The following is a 26,353-nucleotide window of genomic DNA, read 5'->3' as shown; positions in this document are numbered from 1 at the left end:
TGGCTATCTTCTTTCATTACCTATGAGGAGCTATGGGTTGTGATTGCGCGATTTCTATTAATAGCTATGGGACGACAATAACTGTCGCTATAACGATTGGCTGCTGGCTGGATTAACGTTTCGAAATATTGCTCCGGGATGATTCGTCGTACGTGAAATTTCTTAAGACGGGGACAATTTTTCTTCACTTTTCGGACTGTAGGCGTCTTTTGCCGTTGGGGGCCAGGCACGTGTCTAGGCTTCCCGGTGCCCCGCACTGCGGAGTATTATTTTTTGGGCGGTTTTCGAAAATTCTTTTTATCAAAATTTTTCACAGGTTCAAGCCATTATTTTTATGATGTCTACATAGCCTTCCACGCGGACGGAGTTCGCAACCCGGATGTTACTATGATATGGCAGGTGGTGGGTACCTGGACTGTATAGCCTTAAGGAAAAAAAAAATCTCACTATTATAAAAGCCACTCTACTGTCGTATCGACGAAGGTCGTACAGTCGCGACGTCCTCCGCGTTCCAAACGCAAATCGGATGCTGATTGGCAAGAATTTTTGCTGTTCTTCCCGAATCTCTTTTTACCTTATTTAACGACTGTGCGAACTTGAAATTCGCGTCAGCGCACTTTGACACCGCCCATACGAATTCATTAAATTCATTCGTGAAATTGGATCTTAGCATGTAACTGACGTCAGAACCGGAAGCGGACGTGGATCGTGAAAAGAAAAAGATCAAAATCAAAATTATAAAAATTTCGAAAAATTTACTTAAAATTCCAGGTAATGAGTGGATAAAAAAAATATTTATATCCACTTCACATACTGGATATATTTATATGCTAAGTGGTAGGTTAAAAAAATATTCTCAAGATTTTGCCAAACTTCCGGTCTGCTCTTCATTTTTATCGTTTTGTCCCATGATCTCGCGTAGGTAATTGACACCAGCGTATTTTAATGACACGTGTGTCAGTTATCTCTGTGTCTTACCGGTGCGTGTAGTTTACCTACGTTGTGTATATCTATATCTCATATATTGAACCAACTATATCTATTATGTACGCGTATACGTATACCTATCATATATGTAATACCTAGCCGGTACATATGTATCGCGTGTGTTGCTCTTTCTTTGGAGGTCTGCTCTTGCTCAAGGTAAGGGCCCGGCCCATTCACATGTACCACTCCACACTGTTAACCGGGGGCCCCGCGTACCAACGTGGAATCACAAAACCACAAATTAAGTCCCGCACGCATGTGGATGCGGTTCACGCAGACAACTTCACGGTATTACATGCCGTTCGGAAAGACTTGCTGCTTGGTACAGTCGCGAGGAAAAGTATTCGTTCGGAGTATACGAAAATTCGTCGATCGCCACCTACGCGAGCGACGGACAGACACGAGGATTCGCCTTGAATCCTTCGAAAGTTCGACAAAAGGTTTCAATACGTACGAATTATCGTTTATTATCGAATTATTGGGTGACGACAGTTTCGATGATTTTTGGAATTTTTTTTTTTTCATCGAATAATTTTATTCCTCGGAAATATCGACGCTTCGCAGCTAAGTGTGCTGAGAGCATGGATCATATTTTTTTTATTATTTCTTTGATTAATCTTCACTGCCTGTTTCAACGGACTGATAAGGTGATCGGTACTGTTGTGCTGCACTCCTGCAAATGGGCTGCTCTTATCAGTATGCGTTGCGCAGCGCATGCGCAAAGGCTGCCTCGTGAAATTGTGAAAAAATTTTTGTGGTTCGCCAATTTCATTGCGTAAGCATTTTCGTTATTTTTTTTTTGCAAATACATAATGTATATAAATTTTAGAAAAATGATGGAATTCGAAAAAAATTTTTTGTTTTTTTTTTACGTTCTAAGCATTTTCCCAAATTTTCTCAATAAAACTATTCAGCGTGCTGGTGATATATAGGGTGGCAGAGAAATACGGTAGGTGGTGTCAATGCCAATGTAAATAGTATCATGTAGACCATAATCCATCTACGTGACGGTGTTGCCTCGTATGGCCCCCATGGTAAAACCCCATACCTTTGGAATGCCATGGCGTATACTTTCCGCCATCGCGCATCACAAGGAGCTATTCCTTGGAAAATCGTGTCCATCCATACTCGATTTTACATGAATAATTTTCAAGATGTCCTTTCCGGGTTCGCCATAAGGCTTATAGTTACGCGCATTATGAAAACGCTAAACCGTATTATTATATACGTAGTCGGATACGTAATTATTTTTCAAAATTTTATTAATTCCGAAAATTTTTTAACCGGAATCCATCGTAGCGCTATATCCTGCTAGCGATCGAAATCTTGAATTCGTTCAATGTCACGTACGTAAATCAAGACACACGTTAGACAAAGTCGCTTCCGTGTAAACGCCGTGAAATAAAGTCGAGACGGAAGTTGCAAAAATTGTCTGAGAATCCAAGGCAAACTGGAGTATCGAGCCGGGAAAGAAACTTCCAGGCGTTTACCGATCTCTTGTATACAGGCGCTTTGTAGCGTATATACATATATATATCCTCTGTACTTAAGCCACTGCGCATGCGCACACGGCGCTTACATAAAAACCAGAATGAATAATCGACACAACGACGAGGAAAAACGTGCCGATCTTGCGAAAATTTCGCGGAAAGTGTACTTTACGTGCGAACGCATAAAAAAGGGGTAGGAAAGAAGAATAGAAAAGAGGAAAAGAATCGTCAAGGTTTTTTTCATACAACTTTTAAATCGTCACAATCATCAATCCCCTTGTCCTTAACATATCTCACGTATCCCTGGATACGCAATTAATCACCATCACGTGTTACACTTGTATGCCTGAATCTGTTTTTTTTTTTTTTTTTCCATATAAAATCAAATAGCACAATTTTGACCAATAAAAGTTCAATCGATCGATACGTGAGTCTGAGAGCGATATTGAAAAAAATTAGCTAAAAAAAATTTTGGAAAATTTCAATAACAAATTCGCCGCATCGCCTGCGACACGACGAAAATGAGCACAGAGAAGGTCGATTGTGAATTGAAAATTGTGGGATTTTGAAAAAAAAAATGGCAATGCTTAGTCGCGCGATTAGAGTTATCACTGTTAATCAATGCGAATAGCCAAGTGAGTCGTCACGCGGCCAAGGAGCAATTGCGAGTAGAAGGAAGCTTGAGAAAAAAAAAAGGAAAAGATCGCCGTTGGCCTTGAACGTGGTTCGCCGTGGCGACAATACATATACGTGTCGCGCGTAGAAAGTGTAGTATTTATATTTTTAATTAATTTTATATTTTATCAACTGTGATTGGCCAGGTAGGCGAGTACGGGCAGCCGCCTACCGGTGTAGCAACCTGCGTGAGTAAAAATTGAGAGGACTCGGACAGGAGGTTATGGGCAAAGGGTGTCGAAGTCCTGGGACAACATTGGTACCTCGTTAATCCACTAGGCGGCGCGTCATGTGAAAAAGGCCTGGCTGTGGCCAAAAGGAGGAACGGAGGACGGACCCAGGGGGCCCAGCAGAACCCGTTCTACGACTCTTACTTCTTCGCTGGCTCCGGAGACTCCTCTTTGCCCCTGTGCCCCTCTCGCCCTCTATATACCTTATTTTTTTCCCCCCTATTTTCTCCCTCTCTTTTCTCCCTCATCATTATCTTTGGTCACAGCGAGTATTTTCGAGGGACTCTTCCATTTCCCGAATTTAAATCGACCTCGCACCCCTTGCACGGGGAAGCCCCTTTTTGAATCTGCCAAAATGGCCGAGCTGCCGTTTTAACCAATTTTCCAGTTTACGTGGGAATCATTGGGTATGGTCCATGTGCAAGATCAGTTGTCATTTTTCATTTCCCACAGGCACCCGCATGTGACTAGTTCACGTTGCTGTCGGGGGGCGCCCCGTTATATTATTTAGAAAATGCCCCCCCCCCTCCCCCCTACTTGTACGTTTAAGCGTGGCGGGTCGCGTGTTACCGAAATACGGGCTGATAAATTGATATTAATTGCCGAGGAGTGACAGCACGACAATAAAAATATTTTACTCGAGTAAACGTACTGCAACGTACCACGGCTTTGTACCGAGTCTAAGACTTTGAGCTTGTAATCAATTAATTATACTAATCAGACGTGTCAATCAAATTTACGTATTTAACGTAGCCGTGGATTTATATTTTTAATAAAATTTATACGCCGATTATATTACGTATCGATGCCTCGTACCGTCCGATGATAATTCGAAGCGGAAGGAAGTGTTGCGAAGCAGCCGGAAGTCACTTCCGCAGATACAGGCAATAATAATGTCTGACGTGTTCGATATAGTCGAAGGATCGTGAAACGTCATGGAAAGGCAAGAGAATGTAATCAGGTGTGTTTTTTTTTCTTCTATTCTCAAACACACCTTATACGTGGTATTCTACATTGAATATGCATTTTTCCTATTTACACGTATGTCTGTATACGCGTGTGGGGGGGGAATCACCAGATGAATTTTTAACATGAATTTCCAGTAATGCATAAAGCAGCCTGCGTCTTACGTAAAAATGACGGAAGGTACGAGGTAAGCTGAAAGAGAACGTTTCCGGCACGTTACTTGCTCGCCGCGTAATTGTCGGTCCACCCTGTATAATTTTCTTAAGCCAATTTTCGCAATTCCACCCATGCCCTCGGTTCGTGGATCATTATAAAATTTAATGCGAACTGTAGGTATACCCAAAAAAAAAGAAAAAAAAAGAAAAAAAAAAGAAAAGCGTAAATGCAAGGGATTGGATAAAAATTCAAGAGAACAAAATATACCCAAGTGTCTCCTATTCGTATGCCGACGTGGATCTTGCGCAGCAATGCGCACCTCCTTATACATTCTACTCGTTCATTCCAGATGTCGTGTGATTTCCTTCGGCAGAGGCTGCCCGAGGCTCGAGCTACGTGAAGTTGGCAACGGACCGCCGTCAAGTATCCGGGACGCACGCGAGGACCAACCCCTAACCTCAAAGCAGAGTGGCTGGGCCGTAGGTGGTTTGGTAAATGCATAAGAAGATATTTGGGCATCCCTCGAGCAGCGACGGACACCTGCGAGGATCTGCCTGACGAAAAAGAAAAAGAAAGAATGAATAATAAAAAAAAAGGTTAACGCCGAGCAGTAAAAAAGGTAGAAAAAAAATTAGGCGCGTCTCGGAGGGGGAGACCGGTTCGTCTGGTCCTTGATTTGAAGCCAAGTGTCTCTTTTTTTTTTCATACCTCCCTCTCTCTTTCTCTCTTCCCCTCCTTTCATCCCTCTTGCTACAATACTCCCATCTATCCTGCACGCCTTCGGGAACCTTCCCTGCCACTACCATCCTCCTCTAGTTCATTTGAACCTTAAGGGCGTTGCCTGCCACCGTCTTCCTTCTCTGTATACATATATAGACAGATCGGGTCTACCTTCGCTCCGCTTCTCTGTCGCGGCTTCTCCTTCCGTCGCATCCAACGCTCCATCTTTTTTCCACGTCTCGAATGCACGGCCATTCGTCTCTCTCTACGGTGAGTGTATTTTCTAAGTGTGTATTAGGAAAAAAAGAAAAAAAAGTCCAGAGCCTCGTTACGTACAGGATTCTACGTGGCTGTGTATAATCTACATATGTGTATTCGAAATAAATTCTCCAGCCAACTTCACGTCCACGGACACCGGCTTCGAAATAGACAGAAGGAAATGTCCCGCTGACTTCGTAACATTTATCTAACCTTTAACGCGTTTCGCAGCCTAGCATTAACGACAGAGGGAAATCATCTCGCTGACTAATGACACTCCGAGGATCAACTCAAAAGGGTCTACGCAACCGTAAGAGTGTATCAGCTGAGAGGCACGTTTGCGGCAGGGTGCAGGATTTTGAAAATCTGATGTGACTGGTATTGAATGTTTTTAGACTACGCGTATTGTTATTGTCTTACGTTCGCGAATAAAAAAAAAATCTTGGACATTTCCAGTGATATCGGAGATAGTTAAATGTAAGTTGTAGATCAAGAAAAGGGTATAGAGACGAAATAAGAGTTAATAGGAATGGAATACGTAATAAGAGATATTTGCGTTCGAAATTTGTAACGTTTTTTACTGATTTTCGATACTGGCCTTAACTGCGTGCGGACGTAGCGGAACTTTTTGATCCCCCTAGTAGAACTATCTGGAAGTACCGTTGGTGCCAACAGCGCCGCCTGGTGGAGTTTTCCGGAACTACCAACGCTGCTCCCAATAAAAATGCTATCTTATGAGATATTTAGCAATCTATCGAATTTTCGTTTCGCGCCCACCTGGCGGAATTTTGCGGAATTACCATAACTGCTTTCCCAAAAAATTACTCCACCGCGAACCAGCATCTTAACTGATACACTCTCCATATGTACAGTTCCAGAATATAAGTGTTACTGCTGCATTTAAAATTTAGCCTCAGCTTCGTTTTCACTTATTTCTCTAAACTCTGACGTAAATTACATACGTACGTAAACTCGGTAATTCTATTTAATGCGCAAGAGTCATCGATTATCGTACAGGTTATAACAGTGACTTACTCGAGCCCTAAGAGACTCGGTCGGACTAAGCTTTAAAAGCAACTCTCGTTCCTTTCGTGTAGTCGTGTAGTTTATGCTCGCTTACCTACCGACCCAGGGAAAGTGGTGTCCTACTTGTGCGCCAACCACCACTTGGCCAACTGACTAAGAATGCATATACACGTACGAAGACGGGGAACGGCTTTATGTAATCGAGCGTGTAACGCGGAGCGTGTTGCAAGATTCCATGAATGAACGTCGCGCGCCAAGGAGTCTTCTCGTTGTCTTATATTGCTCTGACCAAAAATCTAACACACGTATACGTGGATCTGTAAAATTAATATAAGATAGAATTTTAAGAGTTCGTTACTTTAAAATATTGTTTTACGAATTTATTATACTCGCTCGCTCGTACAGTCGTGCTGTTGACTCGATTGCTAATTCGTTAGCTCACCTTTAGGTTTTCACTCAGCGTTTCCGCTCTGGTTCTGGACGCCTAATGGTTTTACAGAAGCCGATTACGGCGCGAACTTTGCTCGTTGCTTTCACTGCTCTTTACGTCTTGACTCGACGTTAGACTCGACGGTAGAACCGGTGAGGCGTTTAGGCTGTATTTTTCATTTAAAAATCACCGAAGCTTTTCGTCCGTGACGCTTATGACGTTGGACACGTCTTACATGACAATGTTGAATAATAAAATTTGCCGTGGTAACAGTTTACGGGGATCGTCAAGAATTTGGTATAATTTCAAAGATATTATTTACACGAATTTAAATTGCAACGTGCCGTTTGGAACGGATGCAACTTTTTGATAATGGAATTCGTTAGGCTGCACAAGAAGATGCTGTCTGCGTCTCTTTTCAATGCTGTATACTTATTCGCGTCTGACCTCCCCTCCTTTCCCTACCTAGTCTTTGTCTTTCTATATTTCTCGGAGGCGACGAGCAAAGAAAACTAAGAGAACGACGTGTTCGAGTGATGAAAAAAGGAAGATTAATCGGATTTCCCTCCCGGGCAAAAATCAATGCCGGCGACGACTTCTCTCCGCGAGGCGTCAAGATCAAACAGAGGAGACTCCTGGGGACCAACCAACTGCGTATTTAATACCGTTTATTTGTCAAAGGTAGATGCATACAATTGTCGAGCGTGACATAAATAAAATATATATATTGCATAGTGAGAGTTGAAGAGACGTACTGGAGTGTGGAATACAGAACAAGAGAGAACGGGGGGAGGTATGAAAAAGAAAAAGTTTAAGGGAAATAATCAAAGGATAAATAAAAAGTACACCGACAATTCTCTCCTGTTTTGTTAACTTTGGTAAAACGTTCATACCAAAAAAAAAATGCAAGTTACTGGGCAACGACAAGAAGAAAAAAAAAATATTACATTGCATTTACCATTCTATATACACGCATATCTCCGTTACGTTAAGACCCCTTCACACCGAACTTTCTGTCGGTGTCGGATTAGCGATCGATACCCGATCCGATATCGATCGAGATTGATCTCATCCTCTTTCGATCGGGAATCGATCGTCACGAGGTACGTTACTTTCTATGGACGGCAATTTGATACAGAACGTCTGTGTGTCTGTTTTGTGAGTACGTGATTTTCTTGTCCGGTCGTACATACATGTGTGACATGTATGTACACCCGGCTCAAACGATTCTGACGCATAAAAAACGTGGCTTGAGGAGAAGGCTTCCCCTACTCAGCATGCTCTTCAGTCCTACGTTATACATATACTGCGCGTCGTAGATGCGCATAGAATCAGCTTAGAATAACTTAGGACTGAAGAGCGTGCTGAGTAGGGGAAGCCTTCTCCTCAAGCCACGTTTTTTATGCGTCAGAATCGTTTGAGCCGTGTACATTGATCCTTGTTTCCTTGTCTTTCATTTTTTTTTTTTTTACAATTAACATCTAATTTCTATAAAGACAATTTTGGTGGCGATCCGTACAGTTTTCGTTGAGAGTTGCACGATCTCGTTTGTGAGACGGTCAACAGATAAATTTTTAAAATAATAATTTTTGAGTATGTTCCTATTAATTGACGATCCATTGCAGAACGCTGGTGTCGCCACCTCCAATGGAAACGAGCCTTATATCGTCCTGGAGGAAGGACACGTTAGTCACGTGACTCGAGTGGCCACCGTGTACGTGATAAAGAGACTGTAATTATTAAAAATATTGATAAGGATAACAGGGAAAAAAATTATTATTTTCAATAATTACCTTCGGCTGGCAGGCTGGGTATGAGAAGAGTTTGACCTTGCCAAAATCATCCCCGGTAGCCAATAATTTACCATCCCCGCTGCGGGTACAGTTGTTCACGTCTGTACCGTCTGCGCCCTCTGGCCAAATTCCAATAGTTTCGAATGATATAACGCACGTGTGGGTTGCCCAGTCGACGTCCCTTAGCATTGAGGATTGTGGAATTTGACGGCAGACTCCGGGATTCCCTAAAATAATTTTCATATTGGTTTTACAGAGGATTTTGAAAATCTTTCAAATTCCATAAAAATGGACCAACTTTTTACCGATGATCGGTAAATTGAACATTTTCACTTACAGTATAGCAATTCGTAGTCACCGCTGTTTGATCGTAGATACTGACTATCCACGGACCAATCCAAATGCGTTATGAAACTAGAATGTCCCTGGAAATAATGGAAATTTAATATTATAATAAGGAAAATACATTTGAGGTAATTTTTTTGGTGTATTAGCTACTGTGGTTATATCTACTCTGTCGGTACTTGACACATGTGAAAGCTGATGCTACTACGACAAATGCACTTATGAGCTAAAACAAAGTATTTGCATGCGAACTCTTTGCAAATAATAAATGTTATTAATCGATTGAATATATTACTTTGTAAATTCACAAAGAGTTTCTCTACAGGGATACGACACAAATCTTACTCCGTGACGCCGAATCCGCTTTGGCTATAAAGAAATTAACGAATTTATCACGAGTGGACTATATGCACGTATTTATTTGGTTATTATCACTAGCGATAATAATTCAAGCTGTTATCAGTAAAAATAACAATTTTTTATATAACTCACCATGCAACGTCCCACACGACTGTATTTGGTCGCGTCTTCATTGACTTGATATATATAAATATAATTATCCCTGGAACCAACAGCCAACAAGGATCCATCAGGTGAAAATCTGACGACCTGTAAAGATATTTAAAAATTATTAATCTAGTAGCCTTAACTCGACATAACACAAAATGATTGATAAGACAGATTTCAATATCTCACCTGTAGGGGCTCGGAACCATCAGAATGGTGCGTATACAATTCTCTGGTTTCACTGTCAATGGCCAACCATTTACCAGAAACACAGCCAACAACCATAACCGTGCCGTCCGGTGAGAAGCAGACACTCTGGGCTTGTTCCTGTGAACGTAAATAAATCAAATTAAATTCGGAATGTCCATTGAGTATAAATTAAAGAAAAGTTATCATTTAAAAAAGCCAACCCCAATATCTTTACTCCAAACGACAGTATGACTGAGACTGTCCCACATCTGGAGAAGTCTGTCGTGAGCTGCAGTCGCAAATTGGGGTAGAGTCGGATGAGCCGCAAGACCCCAAACCTCTTCAGTGTGTCCCAACATGGCTGGACTGAAACCCATTTCCACATCACCGACCAGGATGCAATTTCTGGTGGTGCCAACGAGCAATTGCGAACCCCTGCCCTCTGAGACTGTTCGGATTCCACCAAAATGATCTTCAATCTACAAGATCATCGTGCCAGTAAGCTTAATGAGTCTTGATTAAAATTCGAATAACCATACCTGCGCCTCTTCTCCCGTGGGATTGAGATTTCCATCAAAGTGAAGTATTCGACCGTCCTTACCACCGCCGGTAACAACGTTACCATTCTTCAATACGCATATAGAGAATATCGAGCCCTCATGAAGATTTCTAACCAGCCGTGATATAGTATTCGTACCTATGAAATTATAATGAATTAATCATGTTTATACGATAAAATAATTATCAACGCTGTACAAAATAATAAAAATCTTACCCCTGGCCCAAACGATGATATTTCCATTACTGTCACCGGTAAGTATATCCCCATTTTGATTGAAAGCCACGCAAGTGACATATCTCGGCTTGTCACGATTCTCAAAAACTCCCATGCGCTTGTAAAGCGTCCCACCGTTATTCAAGGACCAGAAGGACACGTGTCCCTTCCCACAGGAGACTATTTGGTTTCGTTCCAGCGGATGCCACTCTGCGCATACTACCGTGTCGACGGAGCACTGCAATTGGAATCATCCTCCGTTAAACAAGTGACATCCGGCTCGAGCCAGAAGAGAAGTACCAGTGGGTCTTGGTCCTTTTCAAAATTCATATCCAGACAACCACGTAAGCAAAGACATGCGCAGGTAATTGATATACTTGACATCGTGCTGCTCACCTTGGTCTCAGTAACCTTGACCCCACGATCACTCTTCTGCCAATCCCACACTGATATATTGTGATCGGAAGTCTCGTCAATGGCGCACAGGAAGTTACCGCCATCAGCCTTCGAGAAGGATAAGCAACAGATGCTCCCATCAAACTCACCACTGCCAATGACACTCATGGTACTGAGACTAACGGAATTCCATATTCTGATGTGTGGCTGAAATAATAATATCCTTATCAATCCACCATACATCCTAGTCCCATTAAATAAAACGTTACTCCAAGTCATTGTCTCTTACCATAGAATCCCTGCGATCCGTACCTGCTACCTGACCAGTAGCTACCAACAGCTTATTGGGATGAATTGCTATGCTGTTGAAAGAGTATTAAATTATACCAAAGGTATAAACTCGTCGTATTCATTATGTAAATTATATATAATACAATGGCATCCATACCACTTCACGTCATCAGTATGACCCAGGTAGTGTCTTTGGCTATGTTCCTCCATGTTATAAAGCACAACGGCAGCAGCGACGAAATAAACGATCTCACCGGTTGGCAACAGATGCAAATTGCTCCTGCAGTCTCGTCCTCTGTATCCATAAACCCAATCGAGTTTCAATTTACTCTGGGGCGGTGTGCTGACCTTGTGCAGATCATAGGACTCGATGGCAGGGGTCGGAACGTAGAGAACTACGGGTCGTCCTCTCAAGTACATAAGTACCGTACCCTCTTCTTCGTTGTACTGCATGTCTCTGGTGCTAGAAATGAAAGGAGAAAACACGTGAAAAACAATGTCATTTTTATATTAAAAATGGCTGACGTTCACAACGTCATTCTTACTCGTGTTTTCTGTGCTTATTTACAAGGCCTATCGCGATCTACTGCTATTATTCGAATCTAACGGATCGACGGTAGCGTAACGTATTTTTTCAAAATTTTCAATCCTGTATTTCCCACAATTCCCGAGCGCGGCAACCCGACGACACGATTCGCCGAGTCTCACTGTTGGATACCAGCTGGGCACAGAGACTTTCGCCACTCTGAGAATGCTTCGTAATACTCGCAATCCTCTCTTGCCCTGAAACGGATGACTCACTCGACGTACACAATATATATGTAAACTGTGTACGTATAACCACCAGTTGAGACCGTAAAACTCGTGAGAGCGAATTGTCGCGATATTACGCCATTACAAATTTAATGTTATTGGATGACCTTTTTCTGATCGTTTTATGCAACATAATTTTCGAGACGTATTGCGAAAAATTTTTTACATGCGTTAATTCTTTTTTTCTTTAGTGCTTTAGCGATCTACGCAATTGACACAGGAAGACCTCGATCCGCAATTTGGGATTATCGATTATTTTTCTTCAAGGCGAATTGACTTCGTTGATCCCCCCGTTTCGTAGCTTCCGCTCAATGTTGCCACTTCATGCTGCAGGAAGTTGTGCTCGCAATTCTTACTCAATTGCAGGACACGAGTCACCGCTGCTACTGATGCAATTTATTATAGTCTATTGAGAATTCATTATTTTCTTTTCTTTCACTTATCACCCTTCTTTAGATATATATATATATATATATATACATACATATATATATATACTCTTTTTGAATTTTGTGAATTTACTTTGGGTCCATGCTCATTTATTGCATCGGCACCCGAATTTATGATCTTTTGTGAAGCCCCTACAAGCACCGGCTGTTTATGTAAATTTTCCATTAGGTAATCGTCTGACGAGTCAGAGAGACGGAGAAGAAAATAGAAAAAATAGCCAAAAACATATTTGTTGTAAAAAGAATTTTTACGAGGTAACCAGGAAGGTTCTATATTATAAATTTACTAGATTATGCACGCCCACGTCGAGCACAGTTTGCGGAGGTGGTTTCCACTTATCCCAGGAATTCCGTGCAACCTCTGACATTATTTGCATGCGAGGTCAAAGTTCACAGGTAAAGCGTCCTCGATTAATGGCGTGCTCGGTACAAGTCCCAACACACATTGTAGTAGCACAGTGGGTATATATATATCCATACCACAGCCCTTCATTTACTTACCCGTGCTTCACGTTACTGAGTACTGGAGGCTTGAAAAGATTGAACAAGGACTTGGTGGATGCTGACAATCTATAAAAATGGAAACGAAAAACCATGCAGTGCAGAACAAAAAAAAATAACTAAAAATAAAATTAGATAAGGTGGTCTCTGCCAGCTAAAATCGAACAAGCACCGAGGTGAAAACAACAAGCTTGAAAAATCAAACAAGTCTAAGCGGTGCGTAATGGAAAAAGAGCGTGAAAAAATGAATTCACCAAGTTAATAAACCTACCTGGAGGAACCAACCAGCTGAGCGTGATTACCCTGGGACTGTTGATGCGAGTGAATAAAGTCACCAGTCGAGGACCATCTCTTAGCACGTCTCAGACTACTTTGGGGTGGTCCGTTTGCTCTCGTCGTCGGCGACCTGAGCGTGCGTGGTTTTTTATTTTCAATATTTGTTACAGGGGACACGTCCATTTCAAGAATCGACGGGGACCAAGATACGTCTGTGTAATGACTTTCTGTATTGTGGACTTGGCAACCCAACCTACCTTGCTACTGGTAAAGGCGTTGCTCTTGGACTAGGAGATGGCACTGGGGAGACGCTACTGCTGCTTGGACTATCCGAATGAAGTGATCCGGTAGACTGGTAATGAACAGACCTCCTAAAAAAACAAGACAGAAATTCCGCTCAACCCACGTTCTTATTTACAAGCATTGAGTTAGAAGATTAAGACAGCTCAGGTTGGATCAGTTTAGACGGCATGCTCACTACCTCTGCGGAAGTTGCGAAGGTGGCGTGTAACTCGTTGGTCTTTTGGGACTCGAACCGTCCCTTACGTCATGCGTAGAACCTGAATTATTTTTCAAGGACGAGGTACCACCTTGTCTCAATCTAAGGTCCTTCTGAGAGCCCGTACTCTGACTACCTGTAAATAAGGTTTTAATATTACAAATAATTTTTAACTCCACCAATTTCAATGTTAACCATAAACCACTTTGTCGGCCATCGTTACACGTACACAGGGAGATGTATTTTTTACGCCTATTTTGTCTGATCATGCCGCTGTTAGCTGTTTATTAAGGCAGCAAATGGTATTAACGTGGAAGAACCAAATGTAAAATAATTGAATTTCAAGATATTACAAAGAATCAATAAATAACCTTACGATTTATCGAGACTTTCAATTTTAGGGTTATCATTTATCGCCATTCGTATAAATAACACAACATATATCTCACAGATACCCACTTCTAAGAGGCACGTGACCGTTTCTAATGGGAGACGATATGGCTCTGTCTCCTCTTCTGTCAATCCGCTCATCCTCCCTACGATCTCGTCCTTCAAGCTGAGAAATTCGTCTGAGAGCGTCGGCAAGGGTCGCCCGGAGACAAACAATCTCATCCCTCTGCGCCAAGGACTGCCTTTCGAGATCAGCGACTCTTCCGAGCAACGAGCCGGTCTCGCATTCCAGCATCTCATCTGCAAGATTCACGAATTTAACATATCGAGATCGTTAGACTTCTCATATAATCCTTCACTCCAGAAAACTATCTTAACAATGCATTCTCCTCAACTCTTATAACACTAAGCACAAGTACCTAAAAAGCCGACTAAGTGTATAGCATTGAAAAGAAAAAAAAACTTTCCAAAGAGCCTTTCGAAATCATTACGATTCTCTAGATGGCAGCACTTGAGAGCGACTTGTGCCGATTCTCCTGGCCTTTCAAATTCTGTACTGTTAACGTTCGTAGTCATTATATGCATATACATATAATATTGACATCTACATATACCAAACCATACGTCTATCCAATCTATAGCTACTCACGCCATGCTTGTTCGGCCTCATTGATGGTGTCCATAGTATCCGGAGTAGACATGACGATTAAACCTCCGGTCTTGATTCACGGCGGTATTAAAATATATCAGTCAATTGAGTATTATTACCGGCCGTTAAATTATACACTGTTCAACGAACTTATCCTCGTATACACGCCATGTTTGTTATGTCTGCACTTTCGTGCTTTTCTTATGCTTATCGCGTATCGACTGCGTCGCTTATATTGCGTGACAATTTACCCGACCGGCGTGTCTCAAGAGTTTCTGCGGAACTGAAGCGACGGTAGAGGACGCCCTCCCTCGCCACTATCCAGCACGTGGTAGCTTCGCTACAAGTAGGCTGGTTATATACGAAAATCTTTCACTATTTATTTTTGTCTTGGAAAATTATTCGCTAGCGAGTTGTTGACTGTCTACATTTCTTTATAAATTCCGTATGGAATTTCGAATCAGGTGCTTTTGACATTTTTGTTGATTATTTTTTTGTATGAATCAACCAATAGCCTATATCGTTATTTGATGATAGTTGATATTTTTAATTATTAACTGTCGCTTGACTCGTTGCCGTGACAACGTGGACAGACCGAGTCAAAATAGCAACGGCAAATTTACGAGTAACCAAAAATAATCGCCCTTGGACCGATTTAAAAATTTCTAGACATTTTTTTGGGGGATAATTCCAACAGTTAATTTCTGTACATCAAACCAAAGAAAACCAGTGGTGCACACTGAAATCTCGTTATGAACTTGCAATATACGTGTCATATGTGTCACGAACGTATACACAGTGAAATTATGTAACGTGCCATGTATACTCAAACGTCGTATGATGTTTGAGTAAATTAAAAAAGGAGTCAAATTTCCAATCCGATTCGCGCTGAGTTTATTTCACATAAAATTTGTTTATTTTTATTTTGCATTCCCCCCCCCCCTGCTGTTTTGTATACATTCGCTCTGAGAACAAAAGACAACTTTTTGATTTTACTTCCTTCAACTGGGCAAACGTACGTCATTAAAAATATATTTTTGACACTTCCGTTATTCCGCTTCGATTTTCCTTTGTTCTATTCTACATTCAAGTTCTTTGCCTTTTTTTATCGATATAATATGAAACGTTTCGCGTATCCGATACTCCACGGGTCTCTAACATTTATGCCGTTCGCACGTGTTTTCACTATGCCGGCCCTAACGCTACTGTCAGACAGAACCCAGCTGCTTTAGACACGATCAATACGTTCCAGATACACGCGCGATTATCTAGATGAGGATCGCCCGTGCGTAAAGAAGTACGGCACCCGGGTCAAACTGTTCAAGATGATTTTCGAGCGGAGTATCTCAACATTTTCGATAGAGTTATCTAAACGTTCCACAGCGACCACCTCCTTTTTACGTGAATAACAAAATTGCGCGTCACCCTCTGACAAGGGTAGGTCCCACGTGTCGGTCGACGATCAATAAATATATAGGTATCGATCACTGCGAGATTCACTGACAATGACATTGACCATAAGACGCCAATTATAAATGCTTAAGATCAGCTGATATATTTTTAGATGGGATTCCCATGATACGTGGGCGTAGCCCGAGCATGTGGGTGTCACTGAATTACATATGTAACGTTTCTAATGGCGCTAATAGCCCAGGACAATGTAAACGAGTCGTTCGTACTAACCCACGCGAAAGAATATATATATATACGAACATAAGTGATTTTCAGTCCATCCGATGATGACCGTAAGAATAATTTTTGAATGATTTGGACACTTCTTTAGTTAATTTTTTATTACTTGTATATTTAACTATCAAATATATACGTCTATATCGTAGACCCACTCGGTTACCATTCCCAGATGTACCATCAATATTAATGAAAGAACAGGATGAGCTAGGCGCACCTTCGTAACGTCACCGTTGCTACCTTGAATGACTTACATAATAATCATCGTAATACCGGCACAATACCTGACCATGCAAACCAGACGTAAATACCTGAACAATTGGTTTTGCGATTTATAATTCTTCTATTTTTCGTACGACTCACGTGTCATAGGAATTCACGAATTTTGTCTCGACCTGTACGCATTCAAAGCGTAGACTCGTATCTGCGCATGCGCGCCAACTGTCTCCGTAGCATACGACTTTCAGATTCGTCATTCTGCCAGTTGTACTTATTGAATCAAATGTCTGTTTACAGAACAGACAACTCAATGCGACCTTCTGCTTTCTCGTATAATTTTAAGCTTTACAATTATCATTCTCCGCAGTGACAATTTTCTTACCCATTTCTTGACAGGTCGAAATCTCCTGTTGATGCCCGTTCACGCGCATCGTTGACTCGGAATTTTCTCTCTCATAATTTGGCGCCTCTTTCGAATCGTGCTCCTCTGAAATACAAGGTATTGTGATAATTAATGATAATCATTCAATTATAATTACTTCTAACAGTCTTTCAATAAATTTTAAGCTTTAGCCAATCACACGATTATCGTTAGTATCTTCTCTCACAATTAAAATCCGACTTGTTTCAATCCTCGCCAAAACTGGTGCATTGGTTACGCGAAAACCAGTAAGCATTGACCCGAGCGTGTCGTACCATATTAGTATAAGGAGACTTCACGCAGCTTATTTTACGAGTAGGTACAAAACGAATCGCACAGCCTCCATAGCGCAAGTCGTAACACCATATACGAACCTATTACACACACGTTGGGTAATTGGTCCTCCATTATACCTCGAATGGTATAGACTTTTAAGACCTTGTCAGACAGTACAGAAGATACAACAATATAGAATTTTTTTTTTTAAATACGAGGAACAGTCTTTTTTCCACTGTTTACCGGTATCATTCCCGGATATAAAATAATGGCGGTGAATCTAACGAGAGGAATAGATCGTCGCGACGGTTGAGATTGATTTTTGAAAAATTCTTTTCTTCCGAACACCCAGTATAACGACTCGCGCTGAAATACAGCGCGGGTGTCTTTTACCGCGTCCAAGTGGGTCACGGCTTACAAAATCAACACGACGATCGCGTAAAGTCACTCGTGACACAGGGAGTATCGTTAGCGTCTGGACGCTACAGGGTGTCAAAAAGAAATGTGATCTAAGCGCTAAATTACAAATAGCGATCCTATTGTCACGGGTGCTAAAAGTCTACTGGACATTTCGTGTCTTCTAAGGTGTGAAGGTGATCGATAGTTTCGCGATCATTGATCCGTTATCGATTGGCTAGGTATTCAATGTGCGTATAACGGAAATGCATGATTAGAAATCGCAAGGTTATATATATATAATCGAGTATATACACACTCTTTTATTTCTTTACCATGACGTACGATAGAATCGCGTAATCGATTTTAATCTTAACTGAGATAGATAGGAAAAATTATTTGCCAATTTGATGACTCTGCATATAAGAAATTTTGGATTTTTACAATTACGCCCAGACCCGTTCCGGTATGAAACCGGTAGCAATTAACGTTACGATTCGTATACGATTAGTTGTCGTCGGAATTCCTCGAGGTGACTCTAGCTGCACCTTAAATATACTTGGACGTGTCTTTGAGCGTTGAAAAATTTGCATGACCGCACTGAGAATTCACAATTGGAAACATAGTTCGCCCGAGACTCCGTTCGAATTTAAACTGTCCGTTAACTGTCATTGGGCACAAATTTCAAAATACACAAATAAATAATGTCGAATGAGAATTCGTCACTGGGTATAACGTAACCGACATATAATAAAAGAAAAATCTATCAAAAATTCCCTATAAGTATCATGGACGCTGAGTGAAGTAATTTTTCTATAGACTCATCCTCTTAACCGAGTATAAAAAATTTTTGAAAAATTGTAAAAATCCCGAAAAAAAAAATTTTCACGTTTGCCAGCTAATTTATTGTTGTTTAGTGAGACTGTTCTTTGAATACAATTTTTTTATCACTATTTTGTTTTATCCGATTGGACGATGACGATATCTTCAATTTTGGGGTTAAGCCGTTATCGGTAGCAGGTTGAATTATTGCGATCGTCATCAGCATTGTTAGATCTTCACGACCTTAATCTATCGTTATCGGGTTACGATAAATGACATCTGGTAATCTCACATAATGCTCGGACGTATACGCTTCGGATCATGCTCATGGAAAGATAAGAAAATTTTCGACTTCGCTTCTGGGAATCGTATGGTACGGTAGTCGTGTGACGATAATCTCGTGTTTGGTGGGAACGGAATGTAACCCAGCCTCTCTCGTATCAATACGGATACCGTGCAATATAGTACATACGAGTGGAATGTACGCGGACGGCTTTCGAAAATTTTTTTTTTCACCCGAGTTATCAAATTCGCAAAGTAAAATCGTGAAATCGGATCATTCGATTAGAAAAGGTAAAGGATAAAATCAAATGGACCAGATGACATGGGATTGCAAATAGTCATGGTACCTGATAAAAGACCCTCGAGGGAAAATACCCTCGGAGTCTCATTCCTACCGGGTCGATAAGCTACAACCAAGCCCATTGAAAGTTGCAAAGAGGGATTTGAAAGTTGGTGAATTTGCAAAGACGTTAAAATTGAAGATCCTTTGGAGAAACAATTAGAAGAGATCCCCCGAACAACCATGTAACCTGGGGTAATTTTTTTAATTATAGAAAGCACCTGATAAATTCACCAAATACGATTTAGAACAAGAAACACGTAAAGTCCCTATTATTATTTCCCAAAAGCACACAATACGCCTTAAGCTGTTTTGAAGAATAATTGAAAAGAAATATATATAGAATTTAAAAAAAAAGAAAGAGTTAAAAATCTTTACCAAACAATGTAAAGACATCGGGACAAGAAGGATTAAGAAAAAGAAATTTTATTCAGTGAGAAAAAAATTAGCCTTCAGGCGTCGTATGATTTAATCGTGATATTTACATACAATCCAAGGAACCCGTTAAGAATCCGCTAAAAATTTTCGCACGCAACAACCTCCTGCGTCTCGCACGATCCGCCAGCCGATAATTCCGGATTCGTAATGTTATAGTACAGCCTTCCGCTTTCTATGCTTTTCATTCGTCTGTATATATCTTTCTCTCGTTACTCTTTCGCTCTCTTAAGCAACGACGCGTCTCCCGTCATACCTTGTCAATGTATAAGAACGAAAATAAAAACTAACTTGCTCTCCAGTTCACGCTAAATTAATTCACACGACACGACGCTAATGCAGTCTAAACGGAGCGAAGACTATATATTCCGCACTTGGTTATAAGGAACCGCGCTGTCGAGACCTCAGCCAGGTACTGGCAAAGCCAACAGGTGAGCTGTGCTAGCAGTTTGGTTGACAGTGCCGTACCACGCCGTGAAGAAGCCCGAAGTATAGTAATAACATTGTAAGATATACCGTAAAACAATTTTCTTTAAATAATTAATTATTTACTAAAAGTATTTAAAAAAGTAGTGTAAGCAACTTTACATTGTTAACAAACATATTTATTATATCAAAATTTAATTAAACGATTGATAGTATCATTCGACTCCGGGGCCCCTATTGTCATCGTTACGCTCCTGGTATACCTGCCCGCCACTGCTTCTGACAATCGGCTTGGCGTCCAATCAACGCTTGGAAAAATGTACTTTGTATAAAAGAATTTACGGTATGGCTAAAGTGGCGCCCATGTTCATTTAGTTTTTCTGTTCAATTTGTACCGCGTGTGTCTTTTATCGCGAAACCACATCGATGACGTGTCGACTTAAACCACCTGGAAAAATGTCGATTGGCATGCGTGCATTTAAGGCTTACCGTCTCTAGGTACTTTAGTATGGACGGTAAACATTGTGCGTTTGATAGGAAGTTATAGTCCGTACTTGATAACTGCACGATTTACCTGTGTATAGTACCAAAATGAAAATTCATCCATGTTATATAAAAATTGAAATTAAAAAAAAATAAATTCGCTAATGACAGTACTCACTGCTTTGTGGGTGTATTTTTTTTTATTTTATATTTGTCTACTTCGCTATATACGTTTCTTATACTGCGTGATCTTTCTCATGATCTTTAATAACGCTGATATCACCCACAGTGAGTGGGTCGTGTGCTAAGTGGCTGAAATTCGAGGAGAGCAGCGTTACTTCATTAATTTACATACGCACCTTCCTTATTGATTGCCATATAAACAAGAAGATCGTATAACGACCATTTTACTTAATTAAAGAAAAAATCGAAAAATTATACTCGCAGGTAGCAATTCATCAACTTTAATATCAGACAGCTATAATCACGAAGGCAAAACAATTGCTGACCTTTTAAAAATAACGATTAGACTCTTAGAAATGATTGTTATCAAATTGAAATTAAAAAAACGTAAAATAATTGACGTACGTATGACGTGCCTGTTATCTATAACGTAACGGTAGAACTGATGCTCTCAGAATGACTAAATTCATTTATGAGATAGATTATTGAATTTTCGCATCGATCTACCGGTAGGAGACACGATCTTTAGATAATGCCCAACCAATGACTCACGGCTCGTTCTGGGCATTACGAAACAGAAAAAAAAACAATCTTCTACTGTCGCAAAATTTTGGTTGATTTCTTTTGCCAAATGAATTTTTCTGCCAAATTGCCAAAAAAATTCTTTATGCGGTCATTGGACAGTCATAAGACAAATTTAGGTTACCAACCGTAACACAGGGAGACGTATACACTTCCTTTTGCGAATCATGACTTTCTTTCCAGCTGAAGTAAAAGTTTCTATTTCAGTTCATTTCCTACGTCTCTACCAGCTATACACACTGCGTATATATATATATATATATATATATATATATAGATATCCATTGTACTTTCATACATGCAAACGGAGCCACAGTGACGTTTACTATATACATACAATTGCACTAACTATACCTTTACTAGTAGCTATACGTGACTCATTCAGACGTTCTTTTAATCATCGATCTATCGCCGTTATCTTTTTTTTTGTCACAATTACTTTTTATGTCAAACGCTCATAAAAGAGAGTTGTCTGTTCTCTTTGTTCTTACTAACTTAGTTTTGATGCACGTGGTACAGTCGTAAGCCTGCAGAACGGCCCACTGTTCATAATAACAAAGTTGATAAATGATACCCACTTAAAACTTGTGAATGATAACAAAATTTACGTAAATTAGGTTATCGTCCAATTCGATCATTTATCTCGTGATGATTTTGTAATTATACTATCAAACTTTCATAACTGTACGTGATTACTGATCCTTGTCTTTTCATCAGATGTCGTATATGGACTATTGTACAGTGAGACTTCAGTTGACCCTAACCTTGTTCAATGCTGGTTTTTTATTGCAAACAGTCGGTAAAGTCGTAATTTTCTGATTCTACAATATTGACACTATCAGTGGTACTACTAGCAATGATGCTACTAGCAGTAGTGATATTAGCAATGTTACTACTACCAGTGGTACTACTAGTAATGATACTACTAGCAGTGGTACCAACAACACGGGTACCCGCATTAACGTTGTTTCGTTTAGTACATTAATTTCTAAAAATATATCCCGACCGTTAACTGTGGCTTTACTGTATATCAATCTGGACGCCTGGCGATAGGCAATCCTTTATGTACATAGTGAATTACTGAAGTGAAATTTTGATAATGTCAATGGCGTGCAAGATATAATGATAACTGATTATACGATTCAGATAATAGTTTTTAATGTAGAAAAAGAAAAGCGATTGTATGACTGGTGACTATTTTGTAATCAGTTAAGGTAATGATATCGATATAAATATACCTAGTGATGCAAAGTCATTTTAAAAATAAGGTCTTCATGGTAAGTGTTGACTGATAATAATTACTCGGTATCGTATGTTATGCAGGTTAGATGGCGCTGGGCGTATCGTCTCACAGTACGTGCATTTAGTTTGTCCGCGATTAATCGATTCCATAATTAATTCGGCGGTGTGTGAATATGGAGGAAAAAGTACGATGATTGTTCAGTTGTCATTGTCCTGTAGAAATTATTTTTATACGTTTATTCAGAGTCAGTTCTGTTATATTACTGTATGTTTTGGTCAAAGTCTTCATACAGATTTTGTAGATCTGTATGAATAATAAAATGATATATTACGTTAGAAATGACTGTCAGTGAAAATCATGAAAATTGAATAATGAAAATTGTAACTTACATTTATATTACGGACGAGCTGCGGTGTCCGAGTGGTTAAGGAGTTGGACTCGAAATCCAATGGGCTTTGCCCGCACAGGTTCGAATCCTGTCCGCAGCGAGTACTTTTTTTTAATAAAACAAAATTGTCACGTGACGACGCCGTGAAGACAATATTGTCAGACGTCGTAGGACGTCTTCTGCTGTTTATTTGGTTTGAGGAAATTGTACAAGTCAACGAATAGCTCGGTAGGTCGACGGTTAGGGCTGCTTGGTACAAAAGTTCACCGACAGATGGCCAGACTTAAATTTACGACTTGCTCATGAAAACTTCTCTTTCTTTATATTTCTCGTTAAGTTTGTTTATCCCAATTGGTAGTCTGACTGCCTTGCGGAATCAACCCAGTAGGAGTTCCCGGAGGCGCGTTGTGGGATTTATCACGGAAGGGCGTGGACGTAAACCGGGTAGCGGAATTACGAGGGAAACTTTAAATTGCTCTGATGAACTTTCAACGGGTAATAGAAAGCTTGGTAAACTGCAATTCGTTACGGGAGAGCAGTTCGGCACACCAGTGAGAATCTTACTTTTTGACCTTTTAAGTATAATGAAAAAAGTACCCACAGTGTAGTATATAACAATTGTGTTGTGTTTGTGAAGTTGGACTCCACGTGGACATACCGATCCTGTCCTACATTGACAAACAATGGGTTCGTTAATTCTCTTAACGAGGAAGGGTCGGTAAAGATAATCATGCTGGGAAGAAAAAGAAGCACCAAAAGTATACACGTTGATTCTGAGGAATATAAATAAATGAAGAACAAAGCTGCGTTAACAAAGGACCGTTTTATTCGATCAAATAATCAAATAGCAAATCGCAATGACCTAACGATGCCGGAGTGTAACGAACAAAGAGTCGAACAGTGCTTCTTTACTTGTGCAGTTTGATTTGGAATTTGAAGCAGCACTCTTGCTGTTGCTCGTTCCAAAGCTTCCACTTGACATCGTAAGTTCTCTGAAAATACAAAAAAATTATCTTTTACTTATTTTCTCAATTCACCTACTTCTTTCTAGAAGCAGTAGAGGAACACGAACGCCACATATTTAAATGCACGATTCAATCGTTCGAAACTGCATTAGATGTATGAACAATCATAAGGGTTCACTCACAACTGGATATTTCTTGGAAATCGGTAAGGATACAGTGTACGACTGTTTCTTGCCAGGAGTAACTGGACATTCGGTGGCTGTGCAGGCATTTGTTTCCATTCCTAAAAACGGCAGATCTACCACCTCGGTGGCCCAGTACGCACGACTTTCCAAAGCGGTGCCTTCGAAATCTATGCAAAAGGAAAGAAATATATTTTACACTAATCTAAATATTTTTAATGTATTTAAATTTTTTTAATTTCTACTTACCGGCTGTGTAGTCAAAACTGATGCTAGCATCGTGACCCCGTTTCAAACGGCATGGTTTATTCTGTGCAGCTTCCTTGCAGGGATTCACACGGACCTCATGAACGGTACAGTTAATAGGAACATTGGCTGTAACAAATAATTATCTAAGATGAGTGATCCCACATAAATTCAACAACAAACAAACTGTTTACATTTACAGTCAATGTCGTAACTTCCAGGAAATCTACATCGCCTTTGAAAAGTATCGCGAATTCAGCAGCGGATCGAGTTCAAGAGTTCACGAGTTCACGACAAGGGTCCAACTCGACGAAAAAAAAGCAGTGATAAGACCTACAAAAAAAGGCGAGCGTACGCTCGTCCAAATTCTATCGCCTACAAAGAGTCTGGATAGCAATCCCCCATATATCCACGTCCTTATAAACTGCCTCAATTCTCTTCACAGGGGTTGAAAAAAAGTATATATACAAACACATGTATCAATGAAGTAAGGTTGGTTGATATTTCACAAGATTTAACTCGATTCCTAAGTTACCCCTCACGGACTATAACCTACCATCTGATATTTCGCTCAACCCCATTCGTCCCCCATAAGTGAAAACGAACAGGCAATAAATATATTTCACGTGCGTAACAAGATCCCAATTAATAATCCACTGGCTGATCAACTGCCAATAACTTACTAATTAATAAATTAAATGTACTTACGTTCGTAATTGCAAGCCGTCCATTGTACGACTTCGGCATAAGCCGAAACGGCCAATAGAAGAAGTAAGGGAACGCCTGCACTCCTGTAATTCATCGTATCACTACTGTGGTTCAAAGCCAAGTGAAAGAAACACGATGCGACGCTCAGAGGAGAAGTCAGATAGTAGGAGGAGGTGGGGCATAGGTCAATTGAGATAGCATCTTCCTGCAGAACTTATCCACGCTTATACGATTTCGTAGTCATAAGTAGAATAACGAAATTATATCTGTACACAATTTAGGGCTTGATATTCACTCGAAAAAAGAACTTACGAGTCCGATAGGTTATGGTCGTATCCTTAGACAGCGTTAACGTCGGTATTAGCTGAGGGATATTCGTCCACGTACGTATTCCTTTAACCTAGCTTAAATTTCTACTAGAATTACTTGTCCTTTATCAAAGCTGACTCCTACGATTCATTCGCACCCGGACGACCTAACGGCCTGACGACTGCCCGAGGTATCTTTGCAGTGTACAGTAAGTATATAAATGTCTATACCTATGTCCTATCAGTATGAACTTTGACCCGCGGTTCCTTTGGACGTCATTATTCTATAGGAATTTATCGGGCGCCTTCACAGCCCCTTTAACGTTACCGTAACGGGTTGGCGATTCTTGGGGAGAGTTACTGGGTACGTGATTACTAAGGGTTGAAGACCTTTTATTGACTAGGCGAGTCTCTTATGCTGATTTAAGGATCCTGTAAGATAATAAAATTGGCTGGTCTGATCGGCAGACCAGCGTCAGCACGAGGAACGTATGACTAAGGATAAGTACTACTCGTGGACCCAACGTGGCGTGGCCTCAGATGACCAATCAAAGACGAGACCGCTAGAAAAATAATTGACGACAATTGTTAAATTGTGCATTTCCTGATAAAATTGGTCCAATTTGTCCGGAAGAACGGTGCCGACCCTCCCTCGATTGTGTAAAAATAGTCGAATTCTGCGGCGAGACGGACTATGGCGTGAAAAAGGGAAATTACGAAATTTTTAATTCGAACGAAAAAATTTATCGCTTTGTCGCTGCCGTGGAAAAAATTGTTTGATTTAACGCGTTGAATAACGTGTTTTATTTTTAAAAAATTGTTATCAATCGAAAAGTTCAAAATTTGATTCGAACATGTATAACAATTATTATGCATTGTCGGATATAGGCAAGCCGAGGTCAGGGGTCATAAAAACAGATCACTTAGACTGTGTGCTCAGTATTACGA

General features: G+C 40.4%; 2 protein-coding genes, 1 long non-coding RNA gene and 1 other non-coding gene across 24 annotated transcripts in view; 2 read left to right on the top strand and 2 right to left on the bottom strand.

Annotated features, from left to right (window-relative positions):
• The window catches only part of LOC107264259 (echinoderm microtubule-associated protein-like 2), a 34,884-nt gene extending 11,738 nt beyond the window's left edge, over window positions 1-23,146 (bottom strand). For 4 of the 20 annotated variants that reach the window (XR_003058633.1, XR_003058635.1, XR_003058634.1 and 1 more), the window contains exons 1-18: window positions 17,515-18,006; window positions 17,102-17,206; window positions 14,232-14,462; window positions 13,755-13,908; window positions 13,531-13,644; window positions 13,269-13,403; window positions 12,998-13,066; window positions 11,392-11,697; window positions 11,233-11,305; window positions 10,944-11,150; window positions 10,548-10,785; window positions 10,312-10,469; window positions 9,994-10,251; window positions 9,773-9,910; window positions 9,569-9,685; window positions 9,422-9,445; window positions 9,069-9,156; window positions 8,732-8,958 (exon numbers count right to left, since the gene is read on the bottom strand). Coding sequence is in view for 16 of the 20 variants with exons in the window: in XM_025081364.1 (XP_024937132.1) it covers window positions 8,732-8,958; window positions 9,069-9,156; window positions 9,422-9,445; window positions 9,569-9,685; window positions 9,773-9,910; window positions 9,994-10,251; window positions 10,312-10,469; window positions 10,548-10,785; window positions 10,944-11,150; window positions 11,233-11,305; window positions 11,392-11,697; window positions 12,998-13,066; window positions 13,269-13,403; window positions 13,531-13,644; window positions 13,755-13,908; window positions 14,232-14,462; window positions 17,102-17,206; window positions 17,515-17,548 (2,676 nt within the window). In the remaining 4 variants the exon portion in view is untranslated. Of the gene's footprint in view, window positions 1-4,771; window positions 5,059-7,589; window positions 8,669-8,731; window positions 8,959-9,068; window positions 9,157-9,421; window positions 9,446-9,568; window positions 9,686-9,772; window positions 9,911-9,993; window positions 10,252-10,311; window positions 10,470-10,547; window positions 10,786-10,943; window positions 11,151-11,232; window positions 11,306-11,391; window positions 11,698-12,997; window positions 13,067-13,268; window positions 13,404-13,530; window positions 13,645-13,754; window positions 13,909-14,231; window positions 14,463-14,811; window positions 16,035-17,101; window positions 17,207-17,514; window positions 18,013-19,741; window positions 19,922-19,947; window positions 20,121-22,997 lie in introns of those variants that run through there. The other 16 variants (XR_003058636.1, XM_025081367.1, XM_025081373.1 and 13 more) reach the window with 16 other exon arrangements.
• On the top strand, window positions 20,070-23,648 carry LOC112493824. 2 transcript variants are annotated; one of them, XR_003058649.1, is made up of 3 exons: window positions 20,070-20,196; window positions 20,331-22,792; window positions 23,355-23,648. It is a non-coding gene; the product is annotated as an uncharacterized LOC112493824 (long non-coding RNA). The 2 variants fall into 2 exon arrangements; XR_003058648.1 differs by having other exon boundaries at window positions 20,331-22,852.
• On the top strand, window positions 23,015-23,096 carry Trnas-cga. Its single transcript has one exon. It is a non-coding gene; the product is annotated as a tRNA-Ser (tRNA).
• A 152-nt stretch (window positions 23,649-23,800) lies between the features above and the next one.
• LOC107263933 (MD-2-related lipid-recognition protein) lies at window positions 23,801-25,256 on the bottom strand. The gene is made up of 4 exons (XM_015731633.2): window positions 25,098-25,256; window positions 24,393-24,518; window positions 24,144-24,313; window positions 23,801-23,988 (listed from the first exon to the last, which is right to left on the bottom strand). Exons 1-4 carry the CDS (start codon window positions 25,189-25,191, stop codon window positions 23,905-23,907), a joined length of 474 nt encoding a protein of 157 aa, XP_015587119.1. The 5' UTR covers window positions 25,192-25,256; the 3' UTR covers window positions 23,801-23,904.
• Between the last annotated feature and the right edge of the window lie 1,097 nt (window positions 25,257-26,353).

This window comes from Cephus cinctus, unplaced genomic scaffold (assembly GCF_000341935.2).
Source record: "Cephus cinctus unplaced genomic scaffold, Ccin1 Ccin1_scaffold0168, whole genome shotgun sequence".
Taxonomy (NCBI): domain Eukaryota; kingdom Metazoa; phylum Arthropoda; class Insecta; order Hymenoptera; family Cephidae; genus Cephus; species Cephus cinctus.
This window is presented reverse-complemented; position numbering and strand designations above follow the sequence as displayed.